The 21,418-nt window shown below is 41.8% G+C and overlaps 1 protein-coding gene and 1 non-coding gene across 2 annotated transcripts in view; both read left to right on the forward strand.

Annotated features, from left to right (window-relative positions):
* The window catches only part of LOC124080024 (inactive serine/threonine-protein kinase TEX14), a 75,161-nt gene that overhangs the window by 24,166 nt on the left and 29,577 nt on the right, over positions 1-21,418 (forward strand). Inside the window, exons 5-16 of the mRNA XM_046425874.2 lie at positions 663-744; positions 2,266-2,396; positions 3,751-3,864; positions 5,044-5,167; positions 6,262-6,440; positions 11,475-11,626; positions 12,796-12,986; positions 13,424-13,574; positions 15,672-16,582; positions 18,012-18,118; positions 20,806-20,931; positions 21,134-21,222. Of these exons, the coding sequence (XP_046281830.1) occupies positions 663-744; positions 2,266-2,396; positions 3,751-3,864; positions 5,044-5,167; positions 6,262-6,440; positions 11,475-11,626; positions 12,796-12,986; positions 13,424-13,574; positions 15,672-16,582; positions 18,012-18,118; positions 20,806-20,931; positions 21,134-21,222 (2,357 nt within the window). The remainder of the gene's footprint in view (positions 1-662; positions 745-2,265; positions 2,397-3,750; positions 3,865-5,043; positions 5,168-6,261; positions 6,441-11,474; positions 11,627-12,795; positions 12,987-13,423; positions 13,575-15,671; positions 16,583-18,011; positions 18,119-20,805; positions 20,932-21,133; positions 21,223-21,418) is intronic.
* On the forward strand, positions 191-294 carry LOC124080031 (U6 spliceosomal RNA). The gene has a single exon (XR_006847560.1). It is a non-coding gene; the product is annotated as a U6 spliceosomal RNA (small nuclear RNA).

Here is a 21,418-nt window from a genome sequence, read left to right on the forward strand (position 1 = left end):
GGCAGAAGTCGTGGTAGATCTCATCTTGAAAGTGATACTCTATGGTTTCTGCAATATCCTACTGAGATAATGTGTCTGACCTTTGAGGGATATGAATACCAGGAAGTGAGAATCATTCCTTCTCAGAAACTGGCTACTATACAATCTGTAGACAAACACACACACACACACACAGAAAGATCAAGCAGTCATGCTCACTTAGCTAGCACATGGACTAAAATTGGTATGAAGAGAATATTAGCATGGCCCTTGTATAAGGATTATGTGCAGATTTGTGAAATATGCCATATTTTTCATTGTGGCTATTGGTAGCTAATGTTGATACAGATCTAGAATAAGGGACTGATCCTCTTCCCCACCACCTGAAGGGAGCTACATCCCTGGCCCCATTTCTTTTTATTTGGAGATGAGATCTCACTAAGTTGTTGAGGCTGGACTCAAATTAAAGTCCTGCTGCCTCAGCCTCCTGAGTTGCTGGTATATTACAGGTATATTGCCCAAGGTCTTTAATGTATATCTTCTAATAAAAGAGATTACATTCTTTTTTTTAAGTCATCTGGCAAAGCAAAATGTACTACACATTCTGAAAACTTGGTTTAGTAATTTTTCTCTGGATATGCGTTGTTAATTCTTATTTTTTTTCTTTCTTTAAACATTTCTAGGAACCCTAATGGCTCTCCTAACCGGCTGCTTAAAGCTGGAGTCATTTCTGCCCAAAATATCTACAGCTTTGGATTTGGGAAGGTAAGAGGTTGCCAATGGTTGAGAATCTGTGGGCCCCCTCTCTGAACTTTGTTCCCTTCCTCCTTCCTTATCTTCACCAAAGCTTTTTGCTCCTTTCTTTCCCTTTGAAGGAAAGGTATTTCATAATGTTCTTGTTCTTACTGACAATAGTTAAAAAAAAAAAAAAAAAAAAAAAAAACAAGTTGGGAGTTCCCTTGAATACCCTGGGCTAGATTTGAGGAGTTTAAAAGATGATCTTTTAATTTTGAATAAAGGACCCAGAGAGCCACACTGTCCTATCTCTGTGGATTTGCCTCTTAATGACCTTGCCTTTCCACACACAGCCTTAAGGGCAGGGTTGGGATGTTTGTTTGGTACTGGGCCTTGAATTCAGGGACCCTCTACTGCCAGGTTTCTGTTCTCCCGACTAAAAGTCTCAGGGGTCACTCTAGTTAAACTGGGCTAACTGGGCTGCGCTAAGTAACCACACAAGAGACACAAATACCTTTTTCTTTGGGGTCGCTGTGATGGCTCCTCTGACCTTAAAGAGTCCACAGAAAGAGAGCGAGAGCACGCACTGACCCATTTTATTGAGGAGAAGTTATTTTAATGAGGCAAGGGGTCAGGTTTCAGGAGGCTGAGTCTATCTTCATGATGTCCACTGTCAGCAGGTTGACTGACACCTGGATAGGCCACACCCAAGGGCACAGTAAGAGAAGGGGACACACACAAGGTACTTCCATGGAAGATTCTATCCTAAACAGGGCAAGGGGTTATATTACAAAGGAACAGGTGAGCGTAGCTTCACCCATGGGGCTGTAGCAAGACACACCCATTTCTGTGAGCGCCTCAGCACCCAGCCGGGGAGTGTAACTCAGTCACCCGTAAGGTTGGCCTCCCACACTCTACCACTGAGCTACATTCCCAGCCCATTTTTATTCAAATATAGGGACTCACCAAGTTGCCCAAGCTAGCCTCAAATTTGCCTTTCTCCTGCCTCAGGCTTCTGATTATGGGGATTACAGGCATACTGGAATGATTTTAAGGAATTGAGATTTTTTAATTGAGGAATATTTTGAGGACAGATAGTATCTTTTGGGTCCTTGAGTCTACCTTTAACAGAAATAGTTAGGAAACATTGCTGGGTGAGTGAGTGTTGTTTTACAACAGCTCAAAATTCTGTTCCTTGTGCTGAGGCGACTTGGGGGGTGGTAGAGGTCGGAGGAATGTGGGCTTTGGCTACACATAGGCCTGGGTTCTGAGGGGGTCACAATAGGCCCCTCATTCCCATCCATAGCACTTCAAGTGGGCATCTCATTTCATTCTGTGAGCGTCGGTTTCTTTATTAGTGAAAGAGTGTTACAACCTTGCAGGGTTTCTAGGGAGAATAATGTAAATTAAGGAATAAGTTATAGTGCATTTGGATATTCAGCAGTTTAGTAAGTGGCAGCTAGCATCATTTTTAGTTGTGTGACAAGATTCTGGAAGTATTTTGCTTTTCCTCTTTTTTCCCCACGATTTAAAGCTGTGCTTTGGTTTCAGTTTTATCTCACAGGGGGGACGCAACTTGCCTATCTAGGATCTCTTCCGGTAATCGGAGAAAAGGAAGTGATTCAAGCTGATGATGAACCTACTTTCTCTTTCTTCAGTGGCCCCTACATGGTCATGACTAAGTAAGTGGAAGCTGGCTAGTGGGAAGAGTGGGTTGCATGTGACTTCCTTGTGTATGGAGGTTTAGGGATGTTGCCTGGTGGTAGAGCACCTACGTGGTGTGTGCAAGGCCCTGGATTCAGTCCCCAGTACTGCAAAATATAAATATAGAAAGGAAGAAGGCATGTCTGAATCAGGGTTTCTCACTGTGGACTTTTGTGGCCAGATGATCCTTTGTTGTTACACAGGCAGTCTTGTGCATCATAGGTTATTGAGAAGTGTTGCTGTTTTCTACCTACTAGGTGCCAGTGACAAACTCTTCTACATTTTATTTGTAACAAATAAGCTATTTACATAGATCGCCAGATGTCATTTTGGGAGAGAACTGAGTTCTGAAAGATTATTCATAACAGTATTTCAGCCTCTCTGGTTGCTTGCTTTTTTGGCACTGGAGATTGAATTCAGGGAGTGCTCTTCTAATCAGCTATAGCCCCAGCCCTATTTACTTATTTTTTAGTTTTTTAGTTGTAGATGGACACAATACCTTTATTTATTTATATGTGGTACTGAGGATCAAACCCAGTGTCTTACATGTACTAAGCAAGTGCGCTCCCACTAAGCTACAACCCTAGCTCCCCATTTTACTTTTTTACTCTGAGACAGGGTCTAGCTAAGTTGCGGAAGCTGATCTTGAGCTTGTGATTCTCCTGCTTTAGGCATCCAAGTTGCTGAGATTACAGTCATGCACCAATGTGCCTGGCCTTAACTTCTCTGCTTTCTAAAGAATTCGAGGCAGCTTAGTGGTAATTGTCTTGCCTCTTTTGCAAGCCATAGGATATTAGGCTTCTGGAGAAGCTAGAACAGGCATCAGCTGAGACTGTCATCAATCAAATCTAGGTGAGGAGTATGGCAGCAACAGGTTATGACAAAAGTCCCTGGGGTATTTTCAGTCCTCAGAGGTATAGCCCCTGCAGAGTTCCAGGGGATCCCATGGCCAAGGTCCCTGAGCTCCTTGAGCCTGGTTGCTTCTTTCCTGCTTAAAAGAAAAATTCTTATAAAAAGGTCTCTGCCAGATTTGTAAGGCCCTCTGTCCTCTTGTTTTCCTGCCTCGGCCATGGATTTGTTGTGAAGTCCCCTCTTCTTTGACCCAAAGATAATAAAACAAAATACCCAACCTGATCAACACTCTTTCTTGAATCCTTTTGTGGTTTCTTTTCTTTTAACCACCTCACCTAGTTCCCCAGGATGCTTTAGGACCTGGAGGTGGTGGGAATAGGGATGTCACAAAGTCTGTGTGAACTCCACTCCTGGCTGGGAAGACTCACTGATGCTGTGGCTACTCATTCCTTCTGTTCATGCTCTCTCCTGCCCCTGTAGCCTGGTGTGGAATGGAAGCAGGGTCACAGTGAAAGAACTGAATCTCCCCACTCACCCTCACTGCAGCAGGCTGCGGCTGGCTGACTTGTTGATTGCTGAGCAGGAGCACAGCAGGTGAGAAGGAGGCCTATTACAGGTCAGGGTCTGTACAGACTCAGGTTCCATGTGCTGGGCTATCCCTGGGCTATGGAGCATTTTCTCAGCCTCAGCATTTCCTAACTGTTGGAATAATTTATTGACTTGACTTCCAAAGGCTGCCAAGAAAGAGAAAGAAATAATGAACTATCTGAGGGGTGGGAATTTTGGTGGTAAGAGACTCAATTCTGTCAGCTATTCCATAACACATGTCTCTGGATGGTCCAGCCTCTTGGCCCATCTCGTTTTCTTGCTGTAGCCCTGAAGCTACTCCATTTAAGGCCCTCTGCTCATCAGAAGAGAATGTGGCTGTCCTATTTTCATAGATCATGGCTGTGCATGAGATCCAGACATCTGAGAACCATACCTCTGCCGTTCAGGACATGCCATGGGTTCCTTAGGTTTCCTGTGGCTCCAGGGTTAGGTCCTTCAGCTCCTGCTGGGTTAGGCCCTTGATTCATGGTTTCACACTAGGGCCACCAAGACCCTGGGCTGGACATTGAGCTCTGTCCTGAATTTGCCACACAGCTGTTATAAGAGGTCTTCAGAGAGTCCAAGTCCTTCCTTTAGGAGAAGTCAGCTGGTGAGCTGGAAGGATTTGTAGGCATAGAGTAGGCTTTGGTGTGAGAGTGAGTGGGTTGTGTGACTTTGGGCAAGTTCCTGACATTTTTTTTGACACTGGTAATCTCATTTCTAAAATGAGTATAGGAATGCATTTCTTGCATATGTGGTTCATCTTGCTCAGTAGCTCTTAGCAACATTGTCACTGTTCTCACAGATCCCACCAACAGAGACCTCTATCCCTATTTCCTTTTTTTTCCTTTCTTTTTTTTTGTGGTACTGGAAATGGAACTCATGGGTGCTCTACCACTGAGCTTCATCCCCAGCCATTTTTGTTTGTTTGTTTTAATTTTTAAACAAGGTCTAGCTAGTTGCCAGGGTTGGCCTTGACCTTGTGATCCTTCTTCTTCAGGCTAGGATTATAGGCACTATAGGCACGGGCCACTGAGCCTTTTTCATATTCTGTTTCTTTGAAAAATGCTATGTACAGTGGTAACTGTTGAGAATGTATTCAGAGGGTTCAGAAGAAAGGACACCATGTCCTTCTACCCTTGGACCCCTTCTGAAGCTTCTTCTTTTTTCTTTTTTTTTTTCCAGCAAGCTGCGGCACCCTCACCTGCTACAGCTGATGGCTGTGTGCTTATCCCAGGACTTGGAGAAGACCCGGCTTGTGTATGAGCGCATCACCATTGGCACTCTGTTCAGTGTTCTCCATGAACGAGTAAATGACTGTTCCATGATTTCTGCCTAGCTGCCCTCCCCACTCCTCCTGCCCTCTCTCCCCTGCCTCAGCACAAGGTTCCCCATTTGTGCCTATAAGATACATTTCCAAAGCCTTTTTCTTTATTGGGGCTGTGTAACATGCCATTTAAAGCTGACAGGCACATGATCAGAACTAATGTGATGCTGTTATTGTCAGTTCTGCTTTATCACTGTCTAAGAGCTTGACAGATTCAGAACAATGAACACACTGCTAGCTAACAAAGCCACTAGCTTTATTTTCCTACATTTTTCACTTGGGCTCTATCCTGGTTTGTATACAGGCCTCCCTTCTTGCCTCTCAGATTTCTTTGAAGTGGGGGACAGATTTCCTGGCAAGGGTGCTTTGGGCTGGCATGTGGCCTCAAAATGAGCTCATGGAGGGTTTCTTTTTCTCCATGATTTGTTCTAAAGACCAAGTCGTTAGAACTGGGTGGGGATAAAGAGAGACCCTCCAAAAAGGATCCTTCTCCCACATGGCCTGCTAGTCCTCCTGCCTGAGGACCTCCTAATCTTTCTGTTTTTCATTTTCTTTCCCTGACTGAGGGCATCACCTTAAAATGCTGTTTCTCTGGAGGAAAAGCATCACTTGGGTACATTGATGAGAGTAAGTTTCTGTCCTCTTAGGGTGATCATTCTGGTTCATCTGACTGGTATAGGATCTGGACTGCTTACCTGCATATTGTGGGGTCCTTTGAGCTTCTAGATTCTCTCAAGAGCATAGGCTTGGACAGAGAGGGGCCCAGGACATGTTTACTGGTAGTAGTGGAGGAACTTCCCCCGAAAGTTTCCCCAAGGTTGACCCTGCAGGTATATACCAGGCTTTGAGAACTTTCAGCTCAGCTGAAGGAATCTAGGTTTAGAGCTAGGGGGCCTGGATCAGTAGGACTTCAGGCCAGTCACCTAACCTCACTGAACTTTAGGTTCTCCACCTATACATTGGGATACCAGATAGCTATAAAAATCAAATGAAAAAACTTTGGAAATTACAAAGGATCCTACAGTATCAGTGAGCCTTTCCCTTTTGTCCCTGGTACTTTTATCTCTCACTTGCAGCGGTCCCAGTTCCCAGTGCTGCACATGGAGGTGATTGTGCCCTTACTGCTCCAGATCGCTGACGCCCTGAGATACCTGCATTCTCGAGGGTTTGTCCACCGCTCCCTCAGTTCCTATGCTGTGCACATCGTCTCCACAGGGGAAGCAAGACTGACAAACCTGGAGTACATGATGGAAAGGTGGGTTACAAATGTGGCTTTCTTCTGAAGAGGGTCTCCCTGGGGACCTTTTCTGTAGAGACAGAATCTGACCTGGGCAGGTTTCTTCATTGATGGGCAAAATTTTGCATCAGTGGTAGAAGAGATTTTCCAAATGGCTTGTCTTATCTGCCAAGCCTGCAGAGACTTTAGAGAATTTACTTCTGCTCAGGACATTCTCATTTTAGTAAACATGTAACAAGAGCCCATGTTAGCCATGGTGTGTAAAGCCTCTAACTACCTACTCCAAAATTTTCAGTGGCTTAGCACAACTGAGGTGTATGTCTTACCTTGCAATCTAGCATGTGCGTTGAAGTGGGCACTGTTATGTGTTCGTCCCATGGGTAGCTCTGCGTTCTGAGGCAGTAAGTGCATAATCACCTCCATGTGCAGCACTGGGAACTGGGGCTGCTGCAAGTAAGATAAAGTGCCAAGATGGAAAGGGAAAGGACTTGCCTCAGTCCTCTATTGCATTCTTTGCATTGCTGACCAGGGAGCAAGAGTGAGCAGCCTAAAATGGACATGTCACAATATCCCAGTTTGCCATGGACAGAGCCCAGGCACTTTCTTACTACATGGAGGCTGGGAAACATGCCCAAGCTGTAGGTGAGAGCAGATGATAGGTTCCAGTGAGCTTTTTGGTCTAACATATCTCCTACATGGATACTAAAGTCATTCTCTGACTTCAGGATCTCAGAATGAGAGAGGTACTCTTACACCCTCATTCAAGGGCTGGTGCATGAGCTTAGTTTGCTGTTGGGCTGGAGTCAAAGGCTGCCGGAGAGTTGGGGGCAGACTCCATGTTCTACCCAAGACTTTAGGAGGAAGAGGATCTTTTCTACACTTCTTTGCTGCCATCCACAACTTTGAGCCTTTGGCCCAGTGTTGGTTTTGCTCTGCTGAGAAGCCTCAGCCACTTGCTCAGCCAGTAAGCCTTACTTAGGTCCCCTACCATCTCTTATCCATGTTCCCCATCCATCCTTCTCTCTTGCTTTGTTTCTGAGTCTCTCAACAGGTCTTTGCTTCTCACGTACTCTGTAATTTATTTCTTCCATGAGATGCAAAGCTCCATGAGGGCAGGGATTGTTTTATTCACTGCTGTATCCCAGGTACCTAGAATAGGCCTTCACACAGTGGGCATGCAGCCTATTTTTTAAAATTAATTATTTTTTTTTATGTGGTGCTGAGGATCAAACCCAGTGCTTCACATATGCTAGACAAGCACTGCACCACTGAGCTGCACCCCAGTCCACGGCCTGTGTTTTTTGAGTGAATGAAACTGAAAGATTTTCACATTGCCAGACTTGCCCTTATGTCTGTAGAAGAGAGCAGGAGCTAGATTTTGCTTGGTCTTATGGGCCTCATCAAGGAGTCTGACTTTAAACCTAAGCCACTGGGATGCTCTGGAAGGAGTTTTTTTTTTTTTTTTTTTTTGAACATTGTGGTGAAGTGGGTGATTTATAAGTTAAGATTGCTCTTCCTCTTGTGTGTGAAGGGACTCTGAGGGAGCAAGAAAGAGGCAGGAGAGTAGTGAGGATGTGCCCAGAGCTGTTGTAGTTTTCTTTGTGAGAGCAGGCAGAGGCAAGGTGACTATCATCAGCCAAGCTGCTAAGCCTCAGAATATTTATTCTCAGTCTCAGTTAAAACCTTTTAGGGGGCTGAGGCTGTGGCTCAGTGGTAGAGAGCTTGCCCAGCACATGTGAGTCATTGGGTTCAATCCTCAGCACCACATAAAAATAAAGGCATTGTGTCCATATACAACTAAAAATACACACACACACACACACTTGAAAAAAAACTTTCAGGGAAGGTATGGGGGTGGAGTTCAGTGGTAGAATTCTTGTCTAATATATGTGGGTTCAATCTCCAGCACCAAAAAACAACTACAAAATCAGCAAACAAATAACTTTTGTTGTTGTCTGCAAGATCAAGTCAGACACCTTTGCAAGGTGCAGAAGCCGTCCTAGGTGGGACTTTACCTGCACTGTCAGCTTTATTCCTTCCCCCTCCTACTGGCCATTTGAAACCACTTTCATTCCATTCTGTTGGAGTGCTGTTCCCCCATCTGGAATACCTGCTCATGTTGATTTCTTTTATTTTTGTTTTCATATTTTATTTTTATTTTTTTTACCATACGATTTATTTTTATTTTTTTTTAGTCATACATGACAGCAGAATTCATGTTGACTTCTTTTAAATTCACTTTAGCACATCCCCTGAAGCTGCATCAATACCCTTATTCCCGAGGTACTTTTCACATCCGTTTTTTCACATGCACTTCTACTTAGTGTGTAAGCCCTACTAGGTAGTGAATTCCCAGGGAGCAGAATGATTTGTTTATAACTGTCTACAGCAACCACATAATATATGCTCAGTCAAGTCATTGTTAAATGATTAGATGAATCTAGCTAAAGGAAAAATGGTCCACAGAAGGTCCAAAGTTGACCACTTTGGCTGTGAATTCCAGACCAGTGGAAACTGAGGAGTTTGGACTTTTTTGTTGTTAATAACACCACCAGAAACTTTTCAGGAAAGCCGACAAGATTCAAACTATTGGTCAATGATGGAGCACCATCTGTTGTTGAAAAGGAGGAATAACACTTCCTTCTGCTTTTGCTGTCCCATAGAAATGTGAATCCTAAAGTGAAATGAAGATGGTTTGTCTGGGCATGTTCCCCACCCCTCCTCCAGTGCTGCAATCCCAGGCCCTTAGCATGCTAAGCAAGGGCTCTACCACTGAGCTACACTCTCAGGCCATCCTTGTCCTTTTATATATGAGGCCTGAAGAGGTTAAAGGATGGTGGGAAGTTACTCGGTTGGTTGGTTAGAGGCATAACTAGATCTAGAGCCAGGTGGGAGAATATACCTCTAGGCCACAGAGGCAGTATGGATTGGGAGATTGAGTGCAAGAAGATCAGCTAGGAGGCCATAGGGTGGAGCCAGTGGATCAAAAATGCAAAGAAAGATGGGATCAACTGTCCAGATGAGGGGGTGGGAAGTAACCAGGGTCAATGGCTATGGCAAGAAAGTATAGATTCTCATTTGGGCTTATTGAGCTCAGGATTTTTTTTTTTTTTTGTGTGCTGGGGATCGAACCCTGGTCGTTGTACTTGTGAGGCAAGCACTCTACCAACTGAGCTATATCCCCAGTCCGAGCTCAGAATTTTAGGCAGAAATGTTAATTGTAGTCACAACTATAACAATGTACCCTTTTTTGAAAGTTGATAATGTGAGTTGGTTATCCAAGAATCCAAAAAAAAATGTCAATTTCACGTTTATTTTTGGTAACACTCTACTTGGGCATATTAGTTTGTTGAATGTCATTGTCAAGGGTCAGCACTCTCCCTTGATATAAAAGTGATAACAGCAGTGTTTCCTACTCCTCAGCTTTTTCTTAATGGAATCTTTAGAGGTTTTTTTTTTTTTTTTTTTTTTTGCAAGTGGTGTCACATAGCTGTGGCCAAATGTAATTTTAATGATGTCAAAGCTAAAGCCCAGACAAATAACTTTACTACCATGACAGCCAGAAAAGAAGATCCCCACACAGCTGGCTTTAACAGAGAAGGAAGAAAGGATTGTAAGAGAGGAAGGTGAAAGAAAATAAGAAACCTCGATTATAAATTACTTGTCCCTTGCCAAAGCTTTAGACACCCTTGAGAGAGGTGGGTGTTTCCCTCTTAGAATTCCCTTCCAACTTGAAGAGTCGTGTATGCTGCTGCTTCATCTCCATCTCTGATAATACAACATTCCTTTGCTTTTCTGGGGGCTCAGTGATTGAGCATATATAAAGCCCTGGGATTGATCCCCAGCACAGCAAAAACAAAACAAAACAAATTGCCTTTTCTGTGATACTAATATAACCTGTATTAATTTATTATATAATTGTGTAATGATTATGCAAAGACATTAAATTTATACATTAAAGATGTACACTTATATATTAAGTATACATTTAAACATCAAATATGCAAGTGTGTACATATCCATACTGCTCACACTACACAAAGCCACATCTACTATTCAGCAATATATCCAAAAATTTAGTACCAGGTATTATACTTCATGGTTTCTTGGGGATGAGGCTCAGTGGTAGAGTGCTTGCCTAGTGTGCACAAAATACATTCAATACCTCATAACCATACCCCTATCCTCCACCTGCCAAAAAAACCCCAAAACTCTGCTGAAAGAAATGTTATTTAGGTTATTTAGGGAAGTTTACCCAAAGTTTGAAATGGTCATCCTTATGCCAGACCAGGAAAGAACTTACTGTCTCTTGCTTTTGTTTTGCAGTAGTGAAAACTGCAGACCTTGTGCATTTTAGGCAAGTGCTCTACCACTGAACTATATCCCTAGCCTTTTTTTTTTTTTTTTAATTTGGAGACAGAACCTTGCTAAGTTGCTGAGGTTGGCCTCAAACTTGTGATACTTCTGCCAAAGTCTCCCAAGTTGCTGGGATTACAGGTGTGTGCCACCATGCGTGCTAATAAGGTACCTACTCTCAAGGAATTGACTCCAATGGAGAGGAGGCAAATAGTAAACTAAAAAAAAATGAACAAAAAAAATTCAGATAACAAGTGTCCTGAAGCCAATAAAACAGGACTATTTTAGAGTAGGTAATCAGAAAGGCCTCCCAGAGGAGGTGACTTTCAACTAATACTTTAGTTACAAGTTGCTCTAGGATCCTTGGACAGAGCATACCAGACAGAAGAAAACACCTGTGCAAAGACTTGAAGTGGTAATGTGGTTGGCATGTTGGAGTAGCTCAAAGAAGGTCCCTGTGACTTGAGTGGAGTGAGTGAGTGGGAGAATATTCTAATGAGGTTGGGGGTGGGCAGGAATTACCAAGTGTTTCGGGTATTTGAACAGCTCCATCCAGGGCAGTGGGGGTTAGCTCAGGATCTGGCTTCATTTCCAGAAGCTTAAAGAAGTTGCCGGTTTTCACAAATTAGTGCACTGTGTGGTTATCACAAAGACCCTTTAAGACATGAGCCCTGCCTTGTGTGTTTCCTTCTGTAGCCAGGACAGTGGTATACACAGGGACCTGACTCGAGTACCCCTCCCCACTCAGCTGTACAATTGGGCCGCTCCGGAGGTGATCTTACAGAAGGCGGCCACAGTGAAGTCAGATGTCTACAGCTTTTCCATGATCATACAAGAGATTTTAACAGGTGATCAAGGAGCATGTTAATGTTGTTTTAATCCTCATTTTCAGGTTGGGTTCCCCCACTTGGGAGTTATTTTAGTTTTATGAAAATGTACAACTTAGAAAAATATTTTTCTTTTATTTATTTTTTGGTAGCAGGGATTGAACCAGGGACAGTTTACCACTGAGCTGCATCCCCAGACCTTTTAATTTTTAAAATTTTGACACAGGGTCTTGCTAAGTTGCTAAGGGTTTCAGTAAGTTGCTAAGGCAGGTCTCAAACTTGCTGTGTTCCTGCCTCAGCCTCCTGAGTCGCTGGGATTACAGGTTTGCACCACTGCACTTGACAGATTTCATTAAGGAAGCTTATCTGTGTTTATGGAAGATGCAAGATGGTCTCCCAGAAACCTTTCTCTTTTAACTGTTCTTTAAGATTCAGCAAAGCTTTTTCGCCTGCTCGTTCATGATAATACATTTAATCCAAGCAAAGGTTTTTCTTTTTCTGTAGTGCTAGGGATTGAACCCAGGGTTTTATGAATGCTAGGCAAATGCTTTACCACTAATCTACATCCCTAGCCCCCAAGCAAAACTTTTAAACTAAGTTTTGATGTCAGTATTTTTGAATCTCTGATGTGCCTCTTAAGGATTGATAAATGAGGGGAAGACTGGCTTCTGAGAAGTAAATATAAAATTAAGCATACCCAGGGTTCAGTAGATATATAACCAGTGAATGAAACAGAAACCCTTTCAATCCTACAAGAGTATAATGTGAAGTAGTCACATATCAGAAGATATAAGGACTCCTTCAAAAGAGGAACACACACACGCAGAGTATTCACTGAGGGAATACCAAGAGTTAGGAACCTTTCGTGGTGTTTGCAGTCCCACAGGTAAAACCATGACCTTCAATGAGATAAATGTATTGGGCTGTCCAGTCTAATGCCGTGAAACTTTCTTTGGTCCCCAAGTCTGTCGGTGAGGAACCAATGTGTACATGATGCTGACACTATTACTCTCTGTCTAAATGTCAGGGATTTCCCTGGTAAGTGAGTAAAGTAGTTTTTTGTTTGTGATTGGGCTTCTAAGTAGTTTTTCTACAGAAAGAAGTGAATGTTAAAGAGGTTGGGTGACTTGACTAAGGTTATACAACTTCAATTTATTTCTTAATGTTACCTATGACGTTTTTCCTTACAGACAACATACCCTGGAATGGCTTAGACGGCTCAGTTATTAAAGAAGCTGTAGTCTTGGGAAATTGTTTAGAGGCTGATGTCAGGCTTCCAAAACCTTACTATGATATTGTTAAATCAGGCATCCAGGTCAAGCAGAAAGACCGAACGATGAACCTTCAAGATATCCGGTATATTCTGAAGAATGACTTAAAGGCAAGCCCCAAAATTGTTGGGAGTTTATTTTTGCTTACCCAGCTCAGGAGAATAGGGAGAAACTAGAGATGAATTGTAGGAAGTTTGGAAATCTTCATTTTATTATACTCTTCCTGTGTTTCTGAGAAAAGCCTAACAGCTTAACCTGGTGAGGGCAGCAGCAAATTGAGGAAGAGAGTGGGTCCCGGGGTTGGGGAGGCGGAGTTCAATGCATCCCAGAGGCACACTATAAGCACATAGCAGAGATTCAATGAATAGCAGTTATTATTGCTTTCAAGGTTTTGGAATAACAATAAATTAGCTAATGAGAACTGTAGTTAAGTCAACCCAACACAAGTTAAAGGAAGTTTATCGGTTACCTATTTTGGTTTCTGAAACATCAGTGACATTCAGATGACTGCAGATAATGTCCTTGACAATATTTCTGGTATTAATAGGAATTTATTGGAGCCCAAAGAACTCAGCTAACTAAGAGCCCCAGGGCACAGAGATATGAACCCCATCCTGATGTCAGTGTCTATCTAGGACTGACTTCAGAACATCCAAAAGCAACCTCAGACTTGGAAATCAAAGAGCTAAAGGAAACAGGTATGGCCTTAATTCACAGCTTGAATATTATTTTTGACACCAGTGTGTTTTGAGAGTCACATGAATGGTAACTAATTGATTCCTCAAACTGCACATGTAATCCATGCTGGAAAAAGATGGATTCCTTAGGGAAAAATCAAGATCTTTAAAATTATATTAGACTTTTTCAGTTCTATAAGTACGTGGTTGGATGCAAAACTGAGTAGTAATAATGTTTATTTCTAGCATGATTACTTTTAAGAATTATCTAGTTGCTTCACAAATAAAAATGATTTTTTTTGTGGTATTAGGGATTCAACTCAGGAGTGCTCTATCACTGAACTACATTCCAAGCCCTTTTTATTTTATTTATTTTTATTTTTTAGTTGTAGATTGACACAATACCTTTATTATTTATTTTTATGTGGTGCTGAGGATCAAACCCAGTGCCTCCTGTGTGCCAGGCAAGCCCTCCAACACTGAGCTGCAACGCCAGCCCCTTTTTACTTTTTATTTTGAGACAGGTCTCTCTTAAGTTGCCCAGGCTGGCCTCAAACTTACAATTCTTCTGCTTCAATCTCCCGAGTAGCTGGAATCACAGGAGCGTGCCATCATGCCCAGCTGAAAAATAATTTTTAAATTTAAAGCTATTGTCTCCTAACTAACCTGGAATGGTGGCCTGTGCGTGTTATCCCAGCTACTTGGGAGGTTGAGGCAGGAGGAATACTTGAATCTAAGGGTTTGAGGCCACCCTGCACAACATTGTGAGACTTCATCTCAAAAAATCAAAACAAGATGGGCATGGTGGTGTACGCCTGTAATTCCAGGGGCTCGGGAGGCTGAGGCAGGAGGATCACAAGTTCAAAGCCAGCCTCAGCAACAGCTAGGTGCTAAGCAACTAACTGAGACCCTGTCTCTAAATAAAATACAGAATAGAGCTAGCGATGTGACTTAGTGATCAAGTGCCCCTGAGTTCAATCCCTGGTACCAAAAAAAAAATATGTGTGTGTGTGTGTATATATATATATATATATATATATATATATATATATATATATATATATAATGTTAGGGATTTGGCTTGGTGGTTAAGCACCTTTGGTTTGCTCAGTCCCTGGTACCAAAAAAAAAAAAAAAGAAAGAAAGAAAGAAGGTTTAGTATAGTCCTTGTAATCCAGGGGCGTATAATTTTGCATTTCTTGACATTTATTTATTTATTTAGAATTTATTTATGTTATTTAATTTTTCTTAAAGAGAGAGACAGAGAGAGAGAGAGAGAATTTTAATATTTATTTTTTAGTTATCGGCAAACACAACATCTTTGTTTGTATGTGGTGCTGAGGATCGAACCCGGGCCGCACGCATGCCAGGCGAGCGCGCTACCACTTGAGCCACATCCCCAGCCCCATTTCTTGACATTTAAACACATTTTATTTTGTTTTTGATTCTGGCGATATAACCCAGGGGTGCTTTACCATTTATCTACATTCCCAACACTTTTTATTTTCTGTTTGGAGACAGATCCTTACCAAGTTTCTGAAATTGACCTTGAATTTGTGATCCTCCTGCCTCAGTCTCCCAAGTTGATATGATAGGTCTCTACTACTGCACCCAGCCAGTTAAACACATTTTGAGCACATTATAAATGAAGTTCGGAACATTTCTCTTAGGATTTGGCATCCCATCCTTATCCCTTTTTATTTATTTATTTATTTATTTATTTATTTATTTATTTATGAGATAGTGTCTTGCTAAGTTGCTTATGGCCTTGCTAAATTGCTAAAGTGGGCTTTGAACTTGCAATCCTCCTGCCTCAGCCTCCAAAGCCACTAGAATTATAGGCATGTGCTACTATGCCTGGTTCATTTCTATATTCTTATGCCTCTTAAGCAATAGCTAAGTCTTGGTACAAAGGATTGAACTCAGGAGTGCTCTACCACTGAACTATATTTCCAGCCCTTTATTGAGAAAGAGTTTTACTAAAGTGCTCAGCTGCCCTCAAACTTGGTGTTCATCCTGTTTTAGCTTCTGGATTAGCTGGGATTACAGGTGTACATTATCACACCTGGATGAATGTGATCCCTTTAATCAGTTGCATATTACTCCTCTTTTCCACAGGCAGTCAGCCACATTCACCAAGGGGTCACTTTTCTCCCACCACAAAGGTAACATTAGCTCCTCAGATCCCTGATTCAAGTCTGATGGCCCAGGAATCTCAGAATCCAGGTACTCCTTTTCCAGCTCCTCCATTTATGGCAGAAGAGATCCGGAGCACCCGAACAAGTCAGGAAAGCCTCTGTAGCTTCGAAATCAATGAGATCTACTCAGGCTGTTTACATTTGGGGGATGACAGAGAGGAGGAGCACCCAGGAACTGCTTCATCTCTTGAGGGGTATAGACCAAACTTGGTAGGTGAACTGCAGTCTGTGGAAGAAGAGTTAGAGAAGATGGAGAGAGAGGCTTACTTTTGTGATGAAGATGAGAGCTCTTCAGAAGTTGACACAGAGCTCTCCTTCGGGTACTGGCAAAATAGTTCACTTGCTTCACTCAGCCTACCTGAGCCAACCAGAGAAGCCAAGGGCAAAGTGAGCAGCAGGTCCATGACTGAGGAGTACATCAGTAAGTGTGTGCTGAATCTGAAGATTTCACAGACGTTAATGCACCAGAATGCTGATTTGCTGAGAAACATCCAGCAGAAAATAGATGAACTTGAGTTGTTAGAGAATGAGCAGGAAACATGCAGGTCTTTATGGGCTACTTCAAGAGAGTTTTCAGACACCTATGACTCACCTTCAGCCGTGGGCCCCCCATCTTTGAGTTATATTCCTCCTGTCATGCAGCTCTCATGGAGTCCCAAGTCAGACACCAGTGGCAATTGCCCAACCCTGGCTAGGTCTCCAAGAACAGTGAAAGGCTTTGAAGGGGGACATTTGGGCAAAAAACCCAAGAAAAGAAGTGACTGTGGCTGGCAGTCTTTCACCCAAGTATCTGAAGAAAGCACTGGGGAACAGCCAGAGACCAGCCAACAGGTAAATCAGAGTGGGAGGAAGGGTCAGCCTTAGATCCAGGATCAACTTTGCCCCTGACTTATGTGCAGGAAATGACATATAAAAGCACCAACTAGGAGAGGCTTTATTTCAGGTGGAATTACAGGTGTGCGCCTCCATGCCCAGCTTCCCAGCCCTTTTAAAATGTTTTATTTTGAGACAATATCTTGCTAAGTTGTTGGGTCTCGCTAGGTTGCTGAGGTTGGCTTGAACTTGCAATCCTTCTGCCTCAGCCTCCCAAGTCACTGGAATTACAGGTGTATACTACCCTGCTCATCCTTTGTGACCATTTTTGATGTCTCCTCTCACTTTTATGTGTCTTGCTGCCATCTCCAATTCCCACTTTTGTTGCTTTGATTTTCAGTAAGCTAGGAAATTAAGTTTGTTAAAATTATGCTAAAGTTTGGAAAAGCAGATCCAAAAATCTCTCCTTTTTAAAATTTTTTTTTCATTTGTTGATGGACCTTTATTTTATTTATTTGTATGTGGTACTGAGAATTGAACCCAGTGCCTCAACATATGCTAGGCAAGCGCTCTACCACTGAGCTACAATCCCAGCCTCCAAAATCTCTCTTTTGAATGAAGGATGTAAACTTCGTTTCTTCTGCTACTTCCAAAGTATCATAGCCTTTATTTTTAATTTCATAACATCCCCACTGGTAGGAACTAATGGTCCCTGTTTTATGGATGAGGAAATTGAAGTACAGGATTCTCTCAGATTAGTCTTGAGTGAAGCTTGGATTAATGCCCAAGCCCAGGGCTCCTACCACAAAGATCTGCTGCCTTCATGAGCAGACAAAATAGAAATTAAAAATACACTTTACTGGGCTGGGGTTGTAGCTAAGTGGTAGAGTGCTCGCCTAGCATGCACAAGGCACTGGTTCGATCCTGAGCACTACATAAATGTAAAATAAAGATATTGTGTCCACCTAAAATTTAAAAATAAATAAATATTTAAAAAATACACTTTACTGCTGGATTACATGGATTACACATGTAATCCCAGGGGCTCAAGAGGCTGAGGCAGAGGATCACAAGTTCAAAGCCAGCCTCAGCAAAAGTGAGGCTCTAAGCAACTTCTCTAAGTAAAATACAAAATTGGGCTGGGGATATGGCTCTGTGGTTGAGGTTCAATCCCCACCTCCCCCCTGCCCGCAAAAAAAAAAAAAAAAACACTTTCCTGAGCATTTTCCATTTGTATTCTGTATGGACTGGGTTCTTGGAGTCCAACATTTCTAGATAAAGTCCTCCAACTAAGAGAAAGATTACTGGATAAGAAACACAGAAAAAGAAATCATCATGGTGGGTCTGGTAATTTCTACACATTTAGCAAGAATGGCTTTGAATGGTGGTGAAAGCGAAGAGAATTCCCTCATCAAAGCACTGAAATATATATTTATTGCTTTGTAAGCTGCCAACTGTTTGTGGCCCTGGAAAACAGGTGAACACAGATGAGCAATCTCAGACCACTCAAGGAGCCAAGGACAGTTTGGAAAGAAGCAAGAACCAAAATAGTAGGTGGGTCAATATTTTATTTTTCTTTGTGTCACTATGTCTTTAGACTCATGTGGCCTTTGAGGCCACTTAATGATCTTCATATTTTTAGTGACAAAAAGATTGTGAGTAATGAAGAAGAGTAATTCAGAAACAGATTTTGGTATGTTCTCTCTACCAAGAGAGTTTAAAGAGTAGCATAATGGAAACTTACAGGATATATCACAGGCAAAGTGGCTGGCAAGTTAATCAGAACTCATCAGTTGTCAAAAGCAAAGCATCAGTCTCAACAGCTTATCAAGGTTCTAAGCAACTCAGTGAGACCCTGTCTCTAAATAAAATACAAAAAAGGGCTGGGGATGTGGCTCAGTGGTAGAGCACCTCTGAATAATTTCCCCATGCCAAAGAAGAGAGAGAAAGAGAGAAAGAGAGAAATGGCAGATATTTCACTCACCAGTGCTTCAGAAATCAAACTAATCAGAAAACAGCATTGTTGGTTGTTTAAAGTATGTGTTGCTAAACATCACTGTTACTCTGGGGTGTCTGATTTCAAGCCATATCAATGAAGTGAATTGGTTGGATATTTTTTTTCTTTTTCTTTCTCTTTTTTTTTGGAACTGGAGAAGTGAACACAGGATTTCACACATGTGAAGCAAACACTTTATCATTGAGCTACATTCCAGCCCAATGAAGTGAATTGGCTTTCTCACAGATAATTCGTAGGAGAATATATAAGGGGTATTATTATTTTTTATTATTAGTTGTTGTTTTGCAGTACTGGGAATTGAACCATGGGACACTCAACCGCTGAGCTATATTCCCAGCTCCCTAACCTGCCTCCTTTTTTTTTTTTTTTTTTTTTTTTGAGACAGTTGCCCAGTCTGGCTTCAGTCTTGATCCTCTGGCCTCAGTCTCCTGAGTTACTGGAATAATAGGCACATATAGGGAATTACTAGAGAAGAAATAAATATGTTTTCTTTTTGTGTGTATGGTGCTGGGACCTCACATTTTCTAGGAAATTGCCCTCCCACTGCACTAAACCCTTATCCCCAAATGTGTTTGTTTTTATAATTTTTAAACTAAAAAGAAATTGACAGATAACACTGTTACCATATACAGCATAATTTGTGTGATTGGGGGAGGTGGGCTGGAAATTGGACCCAAGGCCTTATGCCTGCTATGAAAGCACTTTATTTTTGAGCTACATCCCCAGCCCCAACATGCTGTTTTGAGGTATATATTCATTGTAGAATGGTTAAATCTAGGTAATTATCAATTAAATTCCTCACATAACTTATCATTTTTGTGGTAAGAGCACATAATGTTCCTATTATACTCTCCCATTATACATTTTTGAAGAATATATCATCATTAACTGTAGTTATCCTGCTATACAACAGATCTCTCTTTTTTTTTTTGTACTGGGGATTAAGCCCAGGGTATTCCACTAGTGAGCTGCATCTCCAGCGCTTTTTATTTTGTACTTCGAGATAGGATCTCACTGAGTTGCTCAGACTAGCCTTGAACTTCTAATCCTCTTGCCTCACTCTCCCAAGTACCAGGGATCATAGGTATTTGCCACCATGCCCAATAGATCTCCTATAATTTATTTCTTCCATAAAACTATAATTATATATTTTGGCCAACCATTTTCTCCCCCCGCCCTTTGCCTCTAACAGCCCCAGTCTCTGGTAACCACCATTTTACGCATTCTACTACTTCTATGAGATCAATTTCACTCATTTATTTATTTACTTATTTATTTTTACTACTGAGAATTGAATCCAGGGCCTCACAAGTGCTCTACCACTGAGGTACACCCCAGCCCTTTTTAAAATGTGAAAAAAATTTGAGACAGTATGTTGCACAGGTTGGTCTTCAATTTGTAGTCCTCCTTCCTCAGACCTCCATAGAAGCTGGGAGTGCACCAGGTGTGCACTACAGCACCTCGCTGTTTTTAAAAATGGTAAACTTGTTTTTGAAATTGTTGGCTATCCCCCATTGTAGATTTTTAGGTTGTTTAATATTTTTTATGTAGGAACAAGGACACAGTGACTTGCAAATAAATTTTTTTCCCTGCATTTTGGATTATGTCCTCAGGATAGATTTCCAGAAGCAGAACTACTAGGTCAAAGAGTTTGAATATTTTGAAGATTCTTGATAGTTGTTGTCAAAAAGTTCTTTAAATAAGCTGATCAGAGCTGATTTCTCCACCTTCTGGTCTACCTGGAGTGTATACATTCTGGACAATGGGGAATTCAGATCACACATTTTTGTAGTTAGATTAATAGATGATAAAATGTATATAATCATTTTGCATATTAGGAAGTTTCATCTAGAGAGACTGACATTGGCCAGTCTGACAACTGACCCAGCAAAGTCAGGGTCCAGAACTTGGTGAGACTAAACTGAGGGTGTTGGATTCTTCTTCAGGATCTTTGCAAATGTTGTTGGTTGTGCTATCACATATGTAGAGATGGGCCTGTTACTGAAGAATTCTGTGGAAGGGTAGAAGTAGAACTGTCACCTGGGCTATCACCTATGGTTTGTGGCAATGAGGGGTAGATGGACCCTGTGTGGTGAAATTGTTTCAATTGTGGGTTTCTTCTGTTTTTGAAAATTACCCAAGAGCATTTTTAGAATCATGAAATCTGTACTTAGAAACGGAAAAAAATTTAGAGATCTTCTAGCCCAATCCTTTCATTTTCCAGCCAGGGAAGGCCGGGAGATACCAGTGAGCGAGCCCAAGTCACACAGCTAAGTAGTATACTCTTTCCGGAGTCAAGCCACTCAAAAAGACCTGCTGGGTTACCCAGCCTTCGCCAGGGCTTTACAAGGTAAGAAACCTTGCAGTCTGAACTCTGGGAGTCCTTTGCCCTCTGGTGGTAATAAGGAGTCAGTGCTGTTTTAGGAATAGCTGCTGAAGTAGGGGACAGGTCTGAGTAGACTAGTGGACTTTGAGTTCTGTCAAGAACTTGAACAAATGTTTTTGTGTCCACCCTTTTCCCATTCCCTCCCTCCAATACCTATGTAATTTAGGACCAGTGTAGAAGGTGTGTCTTCTGAAATCTATAATACAAAGTCAAGAAATAATGAAGATGATGGAGAGATACACATAAAATGGAAAAGTAAGTATGAATTCATGGGTTTTGTTAGGCAAAATGAAATTTTAAATATATTTCTCATCTTACTGATATTTCTAAGTACACAGGCTATATTTCACTGTTTCAAGCCACAGCAAAGTCCTCCCATATTTTTCTTCTGAGATCTTTCCATTTTAAAAGCAAGACCCTTCTGGCTACAGAATATCAAAGGGAAATGATT

Source organism: Marmota monax, unplaced genomic scaffold, assembly GCF_021218885.2.
Source record: "Marmota monax isolate L192 unplaced genomic scaffold, Marmota_monax_Labrador192_F-V1.1 WCK01_AAM20220418_F8-fsc00914, whole genome shotgun sequence".
NCBI classification, from domain to species: Eukaryota; Metazoa; Chordata; class Mammalia; order Rodentia; family Sciuridae; genus Marmota; species Marmota monax.